Source organism: Microtus pennsylvanicus, chromosome 10, assembly GCF_037038515.1.
Source record: "Microtus pennsylvanicus isolate mMicPen1 chromosome 10, mMicPen1.hap1, whole genome shotgun sequence".
In the NCBI taxonomy this organism is placed as follows: domain Eukaryota; kingdom Metazoa; phylum Chordata; class Mammalia; order Rodentia; family Cricetidae; genus Microtus; species Microtus pennsylvanicus.
Window position 1 is genome coordinate 216,692 of NC_134588.1, and position 17,878 is coordinate 234,569.

A 17,878-nucleotide genomic window follows, 5' to 3' on the forward strand; every position below is an offset into this window, starting at 1 on the left:
GAAGTGTGTGTCACCACTACCTGGTTTGTAAGGTTGACTAGTGGAGCTGTTTTACTCTCAGATCTTCAGGCAAGCTTTATTTATTAAAATACAATTGATATATCATTAGAATAACTATCTAATCTTCAACAACATCAGAGAAACAAGAAAGACATAATATTAAGTGAGCAAACAGGAAGTGCAGAGCAAATTCCAAAATTATAAATCAACAGAGACATTTGCCTGCCTGGAAAGTCACCCCAACATTCCTCTGCAACTTTAGGCATCTACATTCAGCTTATGGGCGTATAATATTTGATAAAACTGTTCTGTGAAGGAGGAATTTTAAAGGACTTTGTCTTAGCAAACTTTAGCAGAAGCCTTTTTTTTTGTGTGTTTTGATTGTTTATCATTTTGTCAACAGTCAAGGCAAGGGCAGTTTTTCTTCCAGTGGATGAATTTGTCACAGATAAAAACAAATTCAATATTGAGGCTCATTAATGCCAATCTTCCTCATTAGAAGAAAATTTGTGCTTCCAACAGCAGACATGTATCACTGTAATGAAAAGCCTAATATTATATTAAAACATATTAAATGTCCATAATCTTTAGTTATTGAAAATGTCTGAAGATCATCTATGTATTCAAATTATGCCTTTTTGACTTTGAAAATATATCTAATATGAGGAAAGTTTGACTGTTACAGGTGACTAATTTCTAAACTGTATTTCTTTATTATCCTAAACAGCTTTCAAGGACTAAATTTCACAATATTGTTTTAGGTCAACTGCAAAGGTACAATATCTTGAACAAGAACAAATACACACACACACATGTATATATACATGTGTGTATATAATGTAACAAAATAACCTCTTAAACATGAGTAGAAACATATATAAAGTATGTTCTAACAAAAATAATCCTAAATTTGTGTCAATATACAAAAGTCCATACCAATGTAAAATATCTGAGAATATATCTGAGTGTTTACTCAAAAGTAGACTCAACAATCCACCATTTTATCCCACATTTTTTATATTATATTATAACCACTACTTTGCCCTTCAGACAGTGATCCCTGAATTTAATCTTTGTTCAGGTATTCTCCTGATCAAGTTGCATTCAAGCCCTCTAAATGATGACAGACATCCACTGAACAACCAAAAACCACTAACCCCCACATCTTGGAAATGTGTTATAGTTTTAAAATAATTTCCTATTGCCTGAAGGTGATAGCATCAATATGGAACACCTAAAAAAAATTGGAATAAAGATCAAGTTCTGGGAGAGCTAACTGTTGTCCAGTGTCTGTGTGTTTGGAAAGTGCAAATCTTTTATGAAGTCCTGTCTATGAGGCTAGACCATCTCAACTAGCACGTTTGAAGTTGATTTAGAAGCAGAATTTTGAGGAAACTACAAAAGTGTCATCCTGCGTGGCTGTATTACCTGGGATACTTATTGTTATCAGTGTCTATTTCTTTGTCTTTATTTTGTTTTATTTTGCTTTGTTTTTGAAAAACAAATTTAAAGGTAACAAATATTTGTATTATCACAAGTATAGAATGTGGAATGTGCACAAGTAAGTTGCAGATGATACTTTTATTTTATGTTTGAGCAGGTAAATGGCATCTTTTAACTTATAAGTTTGTTTGAACTGTATAACCAAAGCTCTATTCGCAGCATATGAATGGATGACATATAATAATGTGTCATGAGGACTCTGTACTCAACAAGATTTATGTTTCATCCAGTGTCAGAGCTGTTTCCATGAAGAGGAATCAACATACACATAGCCTGTCCTGTAGTTGTTATGTCTTACTTCCTCATATTTGTTGCCAAGATCATCAGAGTTCTCTGCTGGTCAAACGTGATCACTAAAAACTTTGAAGGAATACATAGCTTTTTGTGTCCTATGAAAACAAAGGCACCTCTCCCCTAATGAAACACATTTACCAACTTCCATTCTGAAGCCATGATGTCTCTAAACCATATGGGCTGGATTATTTAGCAGTCTCTTCTATAACTCAAAGTTTATCAGCTGCAGCTCTTAATTCATTACTCAAAAAATTAAAAGTCAACAAAATATCATATAGGATCCAGATGCACTGTGTATTTCCAATACTTATGTGACTTTTTACATTACTTTACTCTTTATTATTTTCAAACTAGTTTATGATTGTCCGTACCCATTTTTTACTGTATCTTTTTTAAGTTTTTTTTTCAGTCTGAACCACTTTATTATGCACCTTCAGCCTTCTGTGATTACACGAGTCAAACCTTACACTCACTGTGCATCTCCACACATGGTACTGGCTGGCTCAAGCCTGAAGGCAAAGGCCCAGAGCTGTGTCTCTGTATGTTGTGGTCTTCCTGAATGTTGGACGGACTAGCAAGTTATGTCTGGCACTGTGTGTGTCTGAAACATTTTTTTTAAAAAAGCTTTCTAAGGTCCTATTTGGAAATACATATTTTTCCAAATGCCATTTGTAACATTTACCTAAATTGGACTAGTATTAATAAAACTCAGCAGTCAGAAATTGAAATAAGAACCTGACCAATTCAAGGAAAAATAAGGGGCAGTTGGATGACCCTATTCTCCATGTTTTCCAGATCAAAAGCCCCAGAAATCTCCCTCAGTTTCTCTTTATTTCTTTTATTCTCTCTCTATTAAAGTTCCTCAGACCAACCACATCTGTATGGTTAATCCTGGTAAGCAAATCACTGATTCCATTTTTAATTCAAGGTGGCTTTATTGAGATCATGGAGTGGTGTAGTGATGAGGCGAGCAGGCCTGCTTTTTGTCCCAGCTCCCGCATGGTTAGCTTTACACCTGATATAACAACACACAAATTATATTCATTTAAACACTGCTTGGCCCATTATCTCTAGCCTCTTACTGGCTAACTCTCACATCTTGATTAACCCATTTCTACTAATGTGTGTAGCACCATGAAGTGGTGGGTTACCGGGAAGATACTAACCTGCATCCATCTCGGAGAGGACAGCTATGGCATCTGACTCATGGCCTTCTTCCTCCCAGCATTCTGTTCTGTGTACTCTGCCCACCTAATTTTCTGCCCTATTAAAAGGCCAAGGCAGTCTCTCTATTAACCAATGAAAGTAACACATATACAGATGACCCTCGTACATCAGAGTGGCAGTGTGAATAATTCTCCTGCAACACTTTGGTGCTGGATGAACATCAGATGATTCTTGGCTTCTTGATTCCAATTATTAAGAGTCCATCAAAACAATAGAGAAAGGCAAAATATATTCCAGCCTAGGAATTTTATGTAGTCACTGGTACTTTTTATTATTTCCATTTTATTGTTAAGACTATATGTTGTAAACCTAAGAACATTCATTGAACTATCTTACACATAAAATTATTTCCAAGAATCTTTTAAAAAGGTTGACTCACTGTCCTGTCCTACATATCACTGAATAATTAAGCTACCCTCAAGAACCAACTATAGGTTATACATGAACAAACATCACAACACATAAGAAAAAGAACTTTTAAATTTAGCTACTTACTTTAGACTTTTACTTTATTCTTTCTTCCACTTTAAATAGGGGCAGTGATATATGTTCAACTTTCAGCATCTTCAGTCCAAAGTGCTGGACTCTAGGAAAGATATCAAGGGACTGAAGAATAGAGAATAGAAATGAGGGAAAGGAAAGCAAAGGGAAGAGAAGAGTAAGAGAAGGATGGGGTAATGGGGGAAAGAAAAACATGGAAGAGTAAAGAGAGGGAAGGAGAGAAAAAACAATAGAAGAAAGGGCTGGACAAATAGGTATATGGAGAACAAGAAGAAAAAAGAGATTTAGTCCAGAGTGGGGGGGGGGCAGGAGATCTAATCTAGAAAACACTGGCTCTATTATTTTAAGTTGGGTATTTGACAGTTGGTATTTGAAAAATAAGCAAATAAAGAAAATGGATTTTCAAAATCAGTGTGTAAATTTGCATGTATGTTTAAGATGACTTTATATAGAAAAAAATTCCCAGAGGAATACTCTGTACTGTTCTTCATTTTCATTAAAAGTTATTGTTCTAGGATTCTGAATTGAGCAGCTGTTGGTATATGTGTCTCTTGCCACACTCATAAAGGGATCTGATGTTCAATAACAGACTATAGCTCACCTCATCTATGGTTGGCTGCATTATTTATATATAACTTTGTAGCAACTTTATATGTGGAAGTCATACTTTGATCTCTCCATTTTTAGTTCACAGCAAACAAGACTTTTCATTCTAAATAGTGTCATTTACCTAGCAGCCTTTCTGCCAGATGTTTTATTTCAGCACACTCATATGTCAGAACTGTGAGAAGTTTCCTGTTTAAACAGGTTATCCTGAAAGCTAATCTGATTATGCTGAGAACTTACCTGCGCTCCCACAGCTTATTTCCATATGCATGTATAGCTCAGAAATGAAAAGACTTTAGTATATATGCATAGGATTCATTTATCAGTGAAGTGAAATTAGCAAATTGATGATCATATATCAAAAGTTACAATGACTGAGTGTAAATTTTGATTGAGAACTGTTCTTCTGACACTAATACCTTCTGATTCTGATAGCCTTCACATCACAGGGCACTGTGGAACCACAAGATGAAATTATTTTATCCACACATTTTGTTTTAAGACATGCCCTATATATCTACCAACTGTTTTTACGAACACTGATTTCTTGGATCTTCTTGGTAGAAAATGGAGCCTGAAGTCATAATGTCAGAACAGTTTACTCTCCCATAAGGAAGACAAAACAGTGAGTGTTCTCCAACCTGGCTGCATGGAAAAGACAATCTAACTCTTTGTGAGAAGTTATCTGTAAGGGAAACATATTTTGGAGTGACTTTTAGTAAAGGGAATAGGTTCATTCAAACCAAACTGATAAAATATTAATGCATTTCAAACACAGCTCCTACAAAGGTGCTAACTATCCATGGCTAGACAGATTCTCATGTAGAGTAGAGGAGTGAACCAAGTGGAATTGCAGCACATAGAACAATTTAGAAACCCTCACAGGAAAAAATAATATCACTCTGTTGAAATAGTTTGGTTTGGGAAATTGAGAAGGAATGTAAATATATGATCTCTTAGCAGGATAAGAAATTTCCTTTCAGAATAAACATTGTAGCCACTATGTGGGTATGATTGGGCAGTAGACACTCTGAGGAAGTCACAGAATACACACAATTACTGCAGGGCCTAAGCAAATCTTACTCTGGGTTATGTTAGGACAGAATTCCAAATGAGACAAAATGTAAGAGTGTTTTGTCTATAATTATACATAGCCAATCACTGATTCCTTCTTTAATTCAAGGTTGCTTTATTGGGACCATGGAGTGACTGTGTAAATAATTCTTCTGCAACATTTGGTCCTGGATGAACATCGGAAGTTTGTTGGATTCTTGATCCCAATTATTAATAGTCCATCAAAATAATAGAGAAAGGAAAAAAATATTCCAGCCTAGGAATTCTATGTAGTCACTGGTACTTTTCATTATTTCCACTTTATTGTTCTTTAAGATCATATAGTATTTAACTTATGTTGTAAATCTAAGAACGTGCATTGACCTATCGTAGACATAAAATTATTTCCAAGGATATCTTTTTTTAATTAATGAAAAAAAATTCTGCTCTTTTCCCTTCCTTTTTCCCTCCCCCCACTCCTTTCTCTCTCCCTCTCCAGTCTGAAGAGCAGTCAGGGCTCCCTGCCCTGTGGGAAGTCTAAAGTCCTCCCCCCTCCATCCAGGACTAGGAAGGTGAGCATCCAAAGAGGCTAGGCTCCCACAAAGCCAGTACATGCAGTAGGATCAAAACCCAGTGCCATTATCCTTGGCTTCTCATCATCCTCTTTTTAAAAAGTTGACTCACTGTCCAGTCCTCCACAACAATGAATAATTAAGCTATCCTTCACAACTATAGAATAAAGTATAAAGAAACTAAAAAGCAAAACTGCCCCTCCAATGAAGTGGTATGATAAACAGTTATTATAAAATCCATTCCATGTTAAGATAAAGAAAATATGCCTCAGGAAGTTAATTTTTTTATAGAAATTTAAGTTCTAAAATCAAATTGAATTCCAAAATGCCAAAATATAGTAAATTATAAAATTTAATATACTTCAACAAAGTATACTGTGTTGGCTCTTAGTCCTCTCATATTGAAAACTCAATTATTGAACAGAAGGAATATAGATGAAAGGAATAGTTTTAAGATTTGTAGACAGTAGCAAAATAGAATTGATAGCTAATGCAATGAAAACAAAATCAGGAGGGATAATGGCTTTGTCCATCTGGCATACTGTGTAGAATCCATGCCTGATTGCTATACAACTCAAACAAATGTCTGGCACTTTTCATATCTTGTTGGTATAATTTTAGAGATTTTTGAAACCTCTTGGGAGTAATTACAATTTAAAAAAGTGTGGAGATTATAATTGAATGTGCAAATATAATTTGATTATCAGGTTTAAGTTCCTAAGACTTCTAACATAGAAACACACAACTGTTAACATAGATATTATATTCCATTCTTGAACTGGATTTAAGTACACTTCTATATCACTTTTCTGTTTTGGCCAAGTATTTACTTTCATGATTATGTGTCAAGTATTCAATTCTAAATCTGATGTCCAGATTCTTGGATTTCAGTGGAGGAGTCAGCAAGGGCCAGAGAGTGAAAGAGAAAAGGTCAGAGTTGAGTCAAAAGTTTTGGCTCAGTGCTAGTGAGTCTGTAGACTGGAGGTTGGTAGGACACAGATTGGCTCTTCATAGTGACTGCTTAGTAGGAGCAGTGGGAGAGTTCCTTTAAAAAAGGAAAAACCAAAAGTACATGCTCAACTATGTTCATGGCAGCATTGTTTGTAATAGCCAGAACCTGGAAACAACTTAGATGCCTTCAACGGAAGAATGGATGAAGAAAGTATGGAATATATACATATTAGAGTATTACTCAGCAGTAAAAAACAAGGACTTCTTGAATTTTGCATACAAATGGATGGAAATAGAAAACACTATCCTGAGTGAGGTAAGCCAGACCCAAAAAGAGAAACATGGGATGTACTCACTCATATTTGGTTTCTAGCCATAAATAAAGGACATTGAGCTTAAAATGCATGTTCCTAGAGAAGCTAAATAAGAAGGTGAACCCAAAGACAAACACATAGGCATCCTCATGAATATTAACCTTCATCAGGCGATGAAAGGAGACAGAGACAGAGGAGCACGGGACAGAAATCTCAAGGTCCAAATCAGGAGCAGGAGACGGAGCACGAGCAAGGAACTCAGGACCGCGAGGGGTGCACCCACACACTGAGACAATGGGGATGTTCTATCGGGAACTCACCAAGGCCAGCTGGCCTGGGTCTGAAAAAGCCTGGGATAAATCCGGACTAGCTGAACATAGAGGACAATGAGGAATACTGAGAACTCAAGAACAATCGCAGTGGGTTTTTGATCCTACTGCACGTACTGGCTTTGGGGGAGCCTAGGCAGTTTGGATGCTCACCTTAGGAGACCTGGATAGAGGTGGGCAGTCCTTGGGCTTCCGACAGGTCAGGGAACCCTGATTGCTCTTCGAGCAGATGAGGGAGGGTGACTTGATCTGGGGAGGGGGAGGGAAATGGGAGGCGGTTGCAGGGAGGAGGCAGAAATCCTTAATAAATAAATAAATTTAAAAAAAAAGGAAAAACCAACAGCCTCAAACTTTGGAGGCAGGGAGAGAGAGTCTGACTTGGATTTTTTGAAACTCCAAAGCCACATCTGCTCCACCAAGGCCACACTTAATACTTCCTTAAATAGTTCCATGAATAGGGACCAAGCAGTCAAATATATGAGTTTAGACAATCATTCTCCTGCCAACCATCATAGACATGTAACTGAAGATAATGCTCTCATTCTCAGAGTGAACTAGAGCCATTCTAGGGAGAACCCAGGTATATATTCCTTAAAATTTGGAACTTCCATGAAAATCAACTGCAGATATGGGTCTTAGTTGTATTTCCTTGCCAGACTGTATACTCCTGGTAATGCTACACTTGCTTTCTCTTTCAGTAATTTTTAGAACATCAAGGATACTTCAGCATCCAAACATATTTAATTTGACAAAAAGAGAACCAGGAGTAAACACATCCATGTGTCATCAAAATTGGACACAAAACATTACTATAGGAAAAAGACCTTCTTCCTGACACATTAATATACCAAAGAGGCCCAAAGCCAAAGAAAAGGGAAACCATTAAAATGAAGGCTAGACCTGGGAGAAAAAGAGGAAGGAGGCACCATAATATGGATATATAATATGAGAAAATGTATATTTTTAATATGGGAAAATAAAAAACAGTAAATACAACAAATAAATGAAACAAATAAAGAGATTATGTGAAATAACAATTTAAAAAAAGGATGAACAATACTTTTAGAAGGAAAGAAGGCATATGGGACAGAATGCAGGGAGGAAAGGAAATTGGGAAAAGATGTAATGATATTATACTAATGTAAAAAAATTAATAAATATTGTCAATAGGTTCTAATTTGTATATGCTATATTTTTGCAATTAGCACTCATTCACTTTTTGTTAACTAACAATTTTGGAAGGCCTTTATTATATCTATATAACTGACGGTGAAAATTTCCAAAAATAAATAGTGCTTTTCTTTTCTTTTCTTTTTCTTTTTTTGGTTTTTCGAGACAGGGTTTCTCTGTGGTTTTGGAGCCTGTCCTGGAACTAGCTCTTGTAGACCAGGCTGGTGTCGAACTCACAGAGATCCGCCTGCCTCTGCCTCCCAAGTGCTGGGATTACAGGCGTGCGCCACCACCGCCCGGCTGCTTTTCTTTTTCTGTTAAAGAAAAACAGGGGCTGGAAAATTTGGTAGCTCCTATGTCAGAAAGGGACACTTTAAAAAACAAACTGAATGAAGAGATGCCTGATATCAACCTCTGACCTCTAGATGCATAAAGAACGTACTTGTGCCCCTACCCCTAGTAGGAATCAAAGAGGAATAAGCTTTGGAGAAACCAGGATTGTCAATCACAAGGGCACAGTTTCTTCACTAATTGATGTCTAGTCACCTGAAATGCGAGGGTGAAAAGTGATCGATCAACCTTGTTATTTCTTGCTATTCCTTTCAGAGTAATCTTCCACCTGAATTTCCTTAATATTCTGAGCATTTTTTAGCCATATAGTGAATAGAACACATCCCTTTGAAAGAGGTCCATGTACTTTACATCCTCCAACAGTAGATTCTACCCATAATACAGATGCTTCTCTAGGCCCTAGCCTTAGCTCTCTTTATCAGTCAATAAAATTCATTCTTACTTTAAAGATCACAGACCATAAGTTCAGTTTTTATGTGTGTAATAAATGTAAACCCAAGGTCAGTCTCTGGAAGATTTCAACCCAGTGCAAGATGGCCTCTAGTTTCATTCTTCATATATTGCAGATACTCCCACCACTGTCTGTAGAATGAGAGGTTTGTGTGTGTAAGGCAGTGAACCAGCATGCTCCTAATACACACATACACAGATATAAACACAAAGAAAGTCACTAAAATGCAGAAAAATGTTGCTGTTCACAGACCAAAATTCATATGATATGTTGAAAACCAGGATAAATATATGAAAAAGATGTTAAAGTTTTATAAAAACACAAAACAAAAAAATGAAATGTCTGGTTTATTACTGGGTTATCATACAATTAAAAAAATAAGAACCCCCATCATATTAGAAAAACACAGTATCACATCTATAAGTTAATTTTTAGAAGTATTTTCCTGGTCAGTGTTTGTGTATAAGTTCCATCTCAAGCCCCCTCCCCTATGAGTTGCTTCAGTCTAGACTCCACTCTGAAAAAGCCTGCCAACTATGACCCCTCCCCAGAGATGCTCACGACCACTCCCACAGGGTATTTAAACAGCACCTTAGAGAACAAACACATGATTTTCAGGTCTTTCTTCCTGGCTCCTCTCTGGGGGACTGGAAAGCCATCTAGCAGTGTTGGTATCCATTAAACCTGGGCTTTTTCTAATTCGGTTTGATTTGGTCAGATTTGGATTATTGCATTGGTTAGAGAAGTTTATTGGAGTGCAAAAACTTCAGTCAAAAGTTTTAGCTTAGTAGGAAAATACTTGCTTAAAAAGTCCTATTTTGTCCTCAGTAACTCTTCAGTAAATAAACCAATAAAAGTAAGCTATTTTTTTTCCTTTTAAGACTAAACTTAAATTCATGGGTAAGGGTTTACTTGCTTGCTTTTATGTCTAAATAAAATAATGTAGGGCTGTTGACATAGTTTAGTGACAGAGTATTTGCTTATCAAGAACAAGATCCCATGTTCAATGTTCTGTACTATAAAAAGAACAAAATTCTTAAAGTATCTACTAAATATTTGCGAAAATATAAAATGTTTTTTTCTTTTAACATATGTAGTTTTCTACTAAAATACATGTTTGTTCCAAATAAATGCCTTAAATTTGTATTGTGGATTAAATATTAACACATATCTGAGATTTGTTAGACTTTTTTACAAATCCAAAAGATGGGAGGAGAAAGACCACTGACCCAAAGAATCATGGCCAAAGCAAACAATTAATTAAAGCAAACTTTTATATTCATGTACATGGGCTACAATCCTCCTGCTTAAGATGGGGTTCATGAGGTCAGCATTAGGTGTGATGAAAACAAGGTTTTTATAGCTCAGGTGTAAAGTGTTTCCAAACAGGGGATTTGGCTGGCAAAACAGGCAGGATTACAGCATCATAACATAAGCATAACAATTTAGTCCCTTCTGAAACAGGTTGCAACCTGGGCAAAACAAGGTGGTCAGAAAACTTTTTGAAACAAAAGTCAGGTTGAAAGAAATAAAGACATGAATATTGTTTACAAATAATGAAAGAGAGAATCATTTGTAGTTAAGGTTACAAATATGACATAGCCTAACCATGACGAAACAGGTTTAATCAAAAAAGGAATGAACCTAATTTTTCTTTACTATAAGATAGCTTTTAACTCTAAGATGGAGGCAGACAGGTTCTTCACAATATGTACTGATTTACAATCCTACTAATAAGTATGGACCTTCACTATAAAACTCACATCTATATATAATTTTGTTGAAATAAAATTTTTATGCTTTTTTATTTAAAAAATAAATTTCAATTATTCATTAAAGTCCTTTTAATGTCAATTTTTATTGTGGCAGATCAAGCATTACCTATCATATATTCAAATTAACTATACATTAAATACTGGTACTCTTTTATATTGATTTTACTGAGCTATGCGTTTTTCTCTGCTTGCCTCCCTTCTTCACTTCCTTTATACCCTCTCCCATGGTCCCCATGCTCCCAATTTATTCAGGACATCCTGCCTTTTCCTACTTCCCATGTAGATTAGATCTACATATATTTCTCTTGGGTATTCATTGTTCTCTAGGTTCTCTGGGATTGTGACTTAAAGAAATGCTCAACATCCTCAGCCATTAGAGAAATCAAATCAAAACAACTCTGAGGTTCCATCTTATATCTGTAAGAAAGGCCAAGATCAAAAACACCGATGACAACTTATGCTGGACAGGTTGTGGGCTAAAGGGAACACTTATGCATTGCTGGTGGGAATGTAAGCTGGTATAGCCACTTTGGATTTCAGTCTGGTGATTTCTCAGAAAAAATAGGAATTCCAGAAGACCCAGCAATACACAACTTTGGGGTATATACCCAAAGGATGCTCAATCATACCACAAGGACATACACTCAACTATGTTCATAGTAGCATTGTTTGTCATAGCCAGAACCTGGAAACAATCTAAATGCCCTTCAACCAAAGAATGGATGAGAAAAATGTGACACCTTTATACAATGGAGTATTACTCAGCAGGAAAAATAATGACATCTTGAAATTTGCAGACAAATGAATGAATCTAGAAAACACCACTTTGAGTGAGGTAACCCATACTCAGGACAAACATCATATGTACTCACTCACTTTTAAAGAAAAATATTCTTAGAGAGAAAAAGAGCCTTTGTGTGCAAAGAATAGTCATGTGAATCTGATGACTTCCCTGGCATCCTGTGTTCCATAACTAGCTGAAGGGACTGAGTAAGAGGGATTGATAAAGCTGCTGCCTGCCTTTTTTTTTTTATTTAATTAAAAATTTCCACCTTCTCCCCTCCTCCTATGCCTGCCTTTTTTTAAGCAGATAAAATAAAATTATTTATTGTCTCTGAGCTGTCAGGATTCTTCCACAGGAAAAGAGATTGGCTTTCATCACTGTCCTAAGTCTAAAGCAAAAAGAGTGGCCACTTAAATTACTGTGATCTGTTTAATAAGAATTGTCTCTGAGAATGTGTGCCATAGGTCAAAACTGGATGTTAAAAACACAGTGCTCATATAAACGTTCAATCCTGCCATTTCATCCCTGTTTTTAACTAATAGAAATAAAAAGAAAAGTAAATTAACAGAAATACAAATATATGAAACAAAACTTAATGAAAATACAAGGAAACACAGGCAAAGTCCATTGAGTATTTTTAACAACATAATAGAAAACTAATATATGTGGGCAGACATATATGTGTTTATAATAATATACACAATTTAAAAACTGTCCTAGGAATCAGGACTAAGTGACTTGGTCTATAAGAACCCTATCTTAAGAAATACATAGAGCACATTACATCCATACATATGTTTTGCCATGAATAAGTGATACTTCCTAATCACTGACTATATACAGAACCATTAAGTTGAATTCCAAAAACATTCCAAGTGCTGAAATTATCTTTATTCTAAGCTTATCAAAATAATAGCTAGAAAAATAATCAATAGGGCTGCTATACTAAAAAATATATATAATAATATATATAATATAATAATCATAACTTAACATACAATATAATAAAAATAATGAAAATCTTATATATCAAAATATAGGAAATACATGCCATCTGAAGACCACTCTATATTGAGATCAGATTCCATGCATTTCTCTAGCTAAACAGGCATTATGTAAGCTACTCCATTATGGAATCAGTACCCAGTGGCCAAAGAATTGTGTATCAAGCATCTCCTTGGTAAGAAGAAAATATTAATTAGAGAATATCAAGATGGTCAATTACATACTTATATTACCATTTTATATGCACAATCCCTAAAGGTCAGCATTTCTCCATGTTTTGCTGCTGTTTATTTTAGCCTTTGGTTTGGCAAAAGACTGTGAAGTGCTATCCCTTGGTAATGCCTAACTAATATTTCATTTAATCAAAAATTTTACTTTACAATGCAGAAAAGGAATGAAAGCAGAAAAAGACACAATGCCTAATTCTAGAATTAAGTAGAACTGAAAATTTTCTGTAAATGAAATAAAATTAATTTTATATTTCCATAACTTATAGAACTATTTTAAACTATCTCTACTTAAGCTTTATTCCATTACACCCAAAATTACATATATTAAATAAAAAAATACACTTGGATTATTTGGATCTCAATTACTAGGCGTAAAAGGCACTTCCAGTTTTTGAAACTTTTAGTAACAAATGAATCTGAAATATTTTAAAGCACCATTTTTTTAAAAAAAATTCTACTTTAGGATCTCATTTCAAGATGCCCTAAGTAGACTTTAAGTTTAATGATTACTTGCTTAGTAGTCAATCTGTTTTTAAATTTTATATTTAATCTTCTCAGAAGGCACCATAACTAGGCACTGAATTTCAAACTTTTACATTTCTTATAGACAGTTTTTCTAATAAAAAATTGCAGAATAATGTGAATTTTCCATTTTTAGAAACCATTGCTGTAGATATTTGCCCTGTGTCTCAGATGTATGAATGTCTGAAGCTATATTAGAAAAATATAATTCATGTATATATGAATTTGATCATTAGGTTAACTATCTTCAAATTACTAACATCTAATCACATTGGCATAATCACATGTATTTTATATGGTTCAGAATATCACTTATATACCCATTTTGTAAATAAAAAAGAAATATTTTATATTTAACTAACAAAATTTGTTTTAAGAACTTTTTAAATGCTAGATGTTCTACAAGATTTGATGTATAAATGGTGCCACAATACATATCTTGTTATATGTGCTCAATGTTTTTCTATATGGGATAAGATTTTTCAATGTAAATGCCATGCCCAAAGCAAATTTTGATGGTTAGTTTAAGGAGGAATAAAGTAGCAGAGTCATCTTGCTCTTATTAAAGATACTTGCTTACATTCCCAAAGAAATAGACAATGGTTTACTTCTTGTTATACCTCCAAAAAGTGTTTACTTTTTGTTACTGTATGCACTAAGACACAATACTGAGGCCACTTCTATTTAATTTTATAGAGTAGGTTTATAGTGTTTTTATGTATTGTACCATAGCATACTTTTAAAAAATTAATGCCCTTAATTCTTTGAGAATTTTATATGATGCATTTTGATCATATTTAACTCCCTTCTTCTCTCAAATCCTTCCCCACCAACCTACAGAAGCAATTTTATTACACACATTCTCTTTCCTTCTTTCTCCTACTCTATCTCTCTCTCTCTTTCCCTCTCTCCATCTCCTTCTCTCCGATGGGTGCAGTTTGTTTTGGGCTACTACTTCTGGGAATGCAACCTCTCTTGGAGCAGTCTATGAAGCAGGTCTCACACTATGAAAGAGGATAGCTAGCAGGTCCTCAGTTAAAGGTGGTACCTCATGTCCATGTCCCTGCCTCTGTGCTTTTTTAAAAGTCCTAGCTGCTCTTGCTGGTCTAGACAGGAGCTATTTTCTATTTTCCCTTACTGACACTAAAACCCCATATACACACACACACATACAGAGAGAGAGGGAGGGAGAAAGAAAGAGAGAGAGAGAGGGAGAGAGCTTTAATACAACCGTTATTTTAGTATAAAAGTTGAGATTTTGGAAAGGAAATTTGTGGGTTTGGAAAAATTGGTCTCTGATATTTGGTTTGGAATTAGAAAGCAAATCCACTACTGTGGTGACAACTGATCTCTTCATATTATCTTTCAAAGCAGAATTCCCAGCAACCAACTTATTCCCACATTCTTGTCCACATACAATGTGACAATAAAGAGACCTTAAAGGTTGATTCTATATCAGCTCAAAACAATATTTGTACAAAACAGAGAAGTAAAGCCCTCAAATGAAATTACCTTGAGAGGGGAGTTTGGGCTGCTAATTCAGGTTCCATAGAAGTACATAATATTTTTCTGAGGAGAAAGGAATTGATTCCCAAACAACATGTAACCCCTGTAGATGCACATCACAGACTAAGTATCAGTAGTACAATGGGTTCTGCTTCTGTAGAAGCAAAGAAAAACTATGCTAAGAATTTTAATGAACCTGTCTTTTATGTACGGCCCTGCAGTATAACCTACTTAGAAATAGTATGTGTGATGATGAGCCTACTTTTTTGTTTTTTTAAAAAAGTAACACTTATCTAGTTTTGTAGTACAAAACTAGGGTTGGTAACATTTGGTAGCAGAGAGAGCCATCAAAATTCTGGCTATGAAGGGTTATGGCTCTTCATCTTACATTTGGATGTAGTTCAGAAAGCTGATAGCTTTTGATTAAGTCATAGAATGTTAGTGCTTTTGGATGTTTTCTCTTTCGAGTTTTCCCCACTGATTCCAAAGTGAGAAAGTACTGTAAGGAGAAATATCTTAGTGTTTAAGATATGTTTTTAAGGGGTTCAGTGATCACCAAGTCTAAGAGGTCTAATTTATTTCTATAGTAACTGTTTATTATTATTTTTATTAATTATTATATTTTTCAAGACAGGATTTCTCTGTGAAACAGTCCTGGCTCTACTAGACCTTGCTTTGTAGACTAGTCTGACTCTTGAACTCCCAGAAATCTGCCTGCCTCTGCCTCCCCATTGTTAGGATTAAAGGTATGAGCTACCACCTTGCTTTTTTATTTTATTTTTAAACCAGATCTTATTATATAGCCCTGAGTAGTCTGTAATTTAATCTGTAGGCCAGGATGATCACAGAGATCTACTTGCTCTGCAACCTGAGTGCTGATATTAGTCATTGCTACTTCTACAACAATGATAAATTCAGTATCTATATTTACCTCCTTCTAGATAAGTATTCAGATACCAAACTATCTTATTAGCCCTACTTCCTGACAGAGTTAATTTTGAGAGAAATCATACCTTCTGAATCCCTAGCACTGCAAAAGGAATGGATACCTATATTTTTCTGATGAAGCACATTGACAAAAACGTTGAGCCATACATGTAATTATGAAAAGTACAAAACACAATCCAACATGATGTAGGTTTCCCCTCCGTATGTTGTGAATACCACTGATTAATAAAGAAACTACCTTAGACCTGCACAGGGCAGAATAGAGGTAGGCAGGGGAAACAAAACTGAATGCTGGAAGAAGGTGGAGTTGAGGAGACACCATGTAGCCACCAGAGAGGAAAGTCACAAGCTGCCAGCTGGAACCTTGTTGGTAGGCCAAGAGCCTCATAAGGATGACAACGGGTGGAATCCTTCCAGAATAATATGGTATGATGGACCAAGACCCCAAGAAAGGTCACTGTGAACAGCCCCCAATTACTTTGCCCAACAAAAAGTAGGAAGCAGTTTGAAAAGAACTATGCCCAAATTCCCAAATATTTTTTATAAATTTTTGCTTACATTTAAGAGAGGATATGCTGTAGATATGAATACTTTGCTTTGGTATGGATCTTAGTTTATTGATACAAATTTAAGGTCAATTCTGTTTTAAGTATATTTCTGTTCTTGATTAAGGTATTGTGTTTGTTCAGTTCATTTAAACATTTATGTATAGTTAAGAAATATGGGTTAATAGTCATTTCTAATAGTCAAGTTTGTAATCATGTTAGGTTTTCTAGATATATAGAGATGTATTTCAGTTAGATATTCTTCAAATATTTCAAAAATCACAGAATATGGCATTTAAAATGTTTTAAGAACTTTGAACTTTTCATGATAGTGTGACACACCTGTGCCTGGCAGCACCAAGAGGATGATAAATATCGAAAAGGCTCCTCGTGGAGTTTGTCAGCCATTTGGGCAAGAAACTGCTCTTGCCTGGACTGCTTGATGTTATGCTGTATAAAGTAGACATGCAGGAACCACAGAGAGATGACTGGTAAAATTGCCTAAAGGTGAGATGATCCTTTGGGGTTCCTGCTTCATGAAAGAGTCGGCCAGACATTCTGCAGACAAAGGACATTGACAAACTGACAATATAAGTGGATCTGTCTTTGAAATTTCTTGCTTCATAGAAAAGTCTGCTGGATACTATGGACCTGTAAGCTGAAGATGGGTACCCACAATGTTACAGAAGAACTTTACCTGACAGTCCAGGCCATGAGATGTCTCTGTCAATTCAAGAGTTTTGGAGGTTGCTGACAAAGACTTCCTGTTAACTTCGGTAAAATTGTATCCGTCTGGAGTTTTTGATGGAGTTAAAGAATAGATAGTTAATAGTTTTCCTTAGTTATGATAAAAGACAAATTAGATATAAATACTGTAATTCTTGCTTGATACCTGTTTTGTTGTATGTAATTTTGTTATGTTAAGTTAAAACATTCCTTTTTAGACAGAAAAATGGAGATGATGTGGGATTACCTTCCATATGCTGTGAATAACATTGGTTAATAAAGAAGCTCTCTTGGGCCTGCACAGGGCAGAATAGAGGTAGGTGGGGGAAAGTAAACTGAATGCTTGAGGAAAGAAGTAGAGTATCCGCCAGGTGGAAAACACACAAGCCATCAACTAGAACTTTGCAGTTAGGCAATAAGACTTGTGGTAAAATATCATAAAATATAAATGGATTAAGCAAAGACATAAGTGCTAGCTAGCAATATGCTTAAGTGATTGGCCATGAAGTGGTGTA

General features: G+C 35.3%; 1 protein-coding gene across 5 annotated transcripts in view; it reads right to left on the minus strand.

The window, feature by feature from the left end:
• The window catches only part of Dsel (dermatan sulfate epimerase like), a 42,914-nt gene that overhangs the window by 11,150 nt on the left and 13,886 nt on the right, over positions 1-17,878 (minus strand). For 2 of the 5 annotated variants that reach the window (XR_012912024.1, XM_075987616.1), the window contains exon 3: positions 17,335-17,429. Coding sequence is in view for 4 of the 5 variants with exons in the window: in XM_075987616.1 (XP_075843731.1) it covers positions 17,335-17,429 (95 nt within the window). In the remaining variant the exon portion in view is untranslated. Of the gene's footprint in view, positions 1-910; positions 3,768-7,727; positions 9,454-12,296; positions 13,058-17,334; positions 17,430-17,878 lie in introns of those variants that run through there. The other 3 variants (XM_075987613.1, XM_075987615.1, XM_075987614.1) reach the window with 3 other exon arrangements.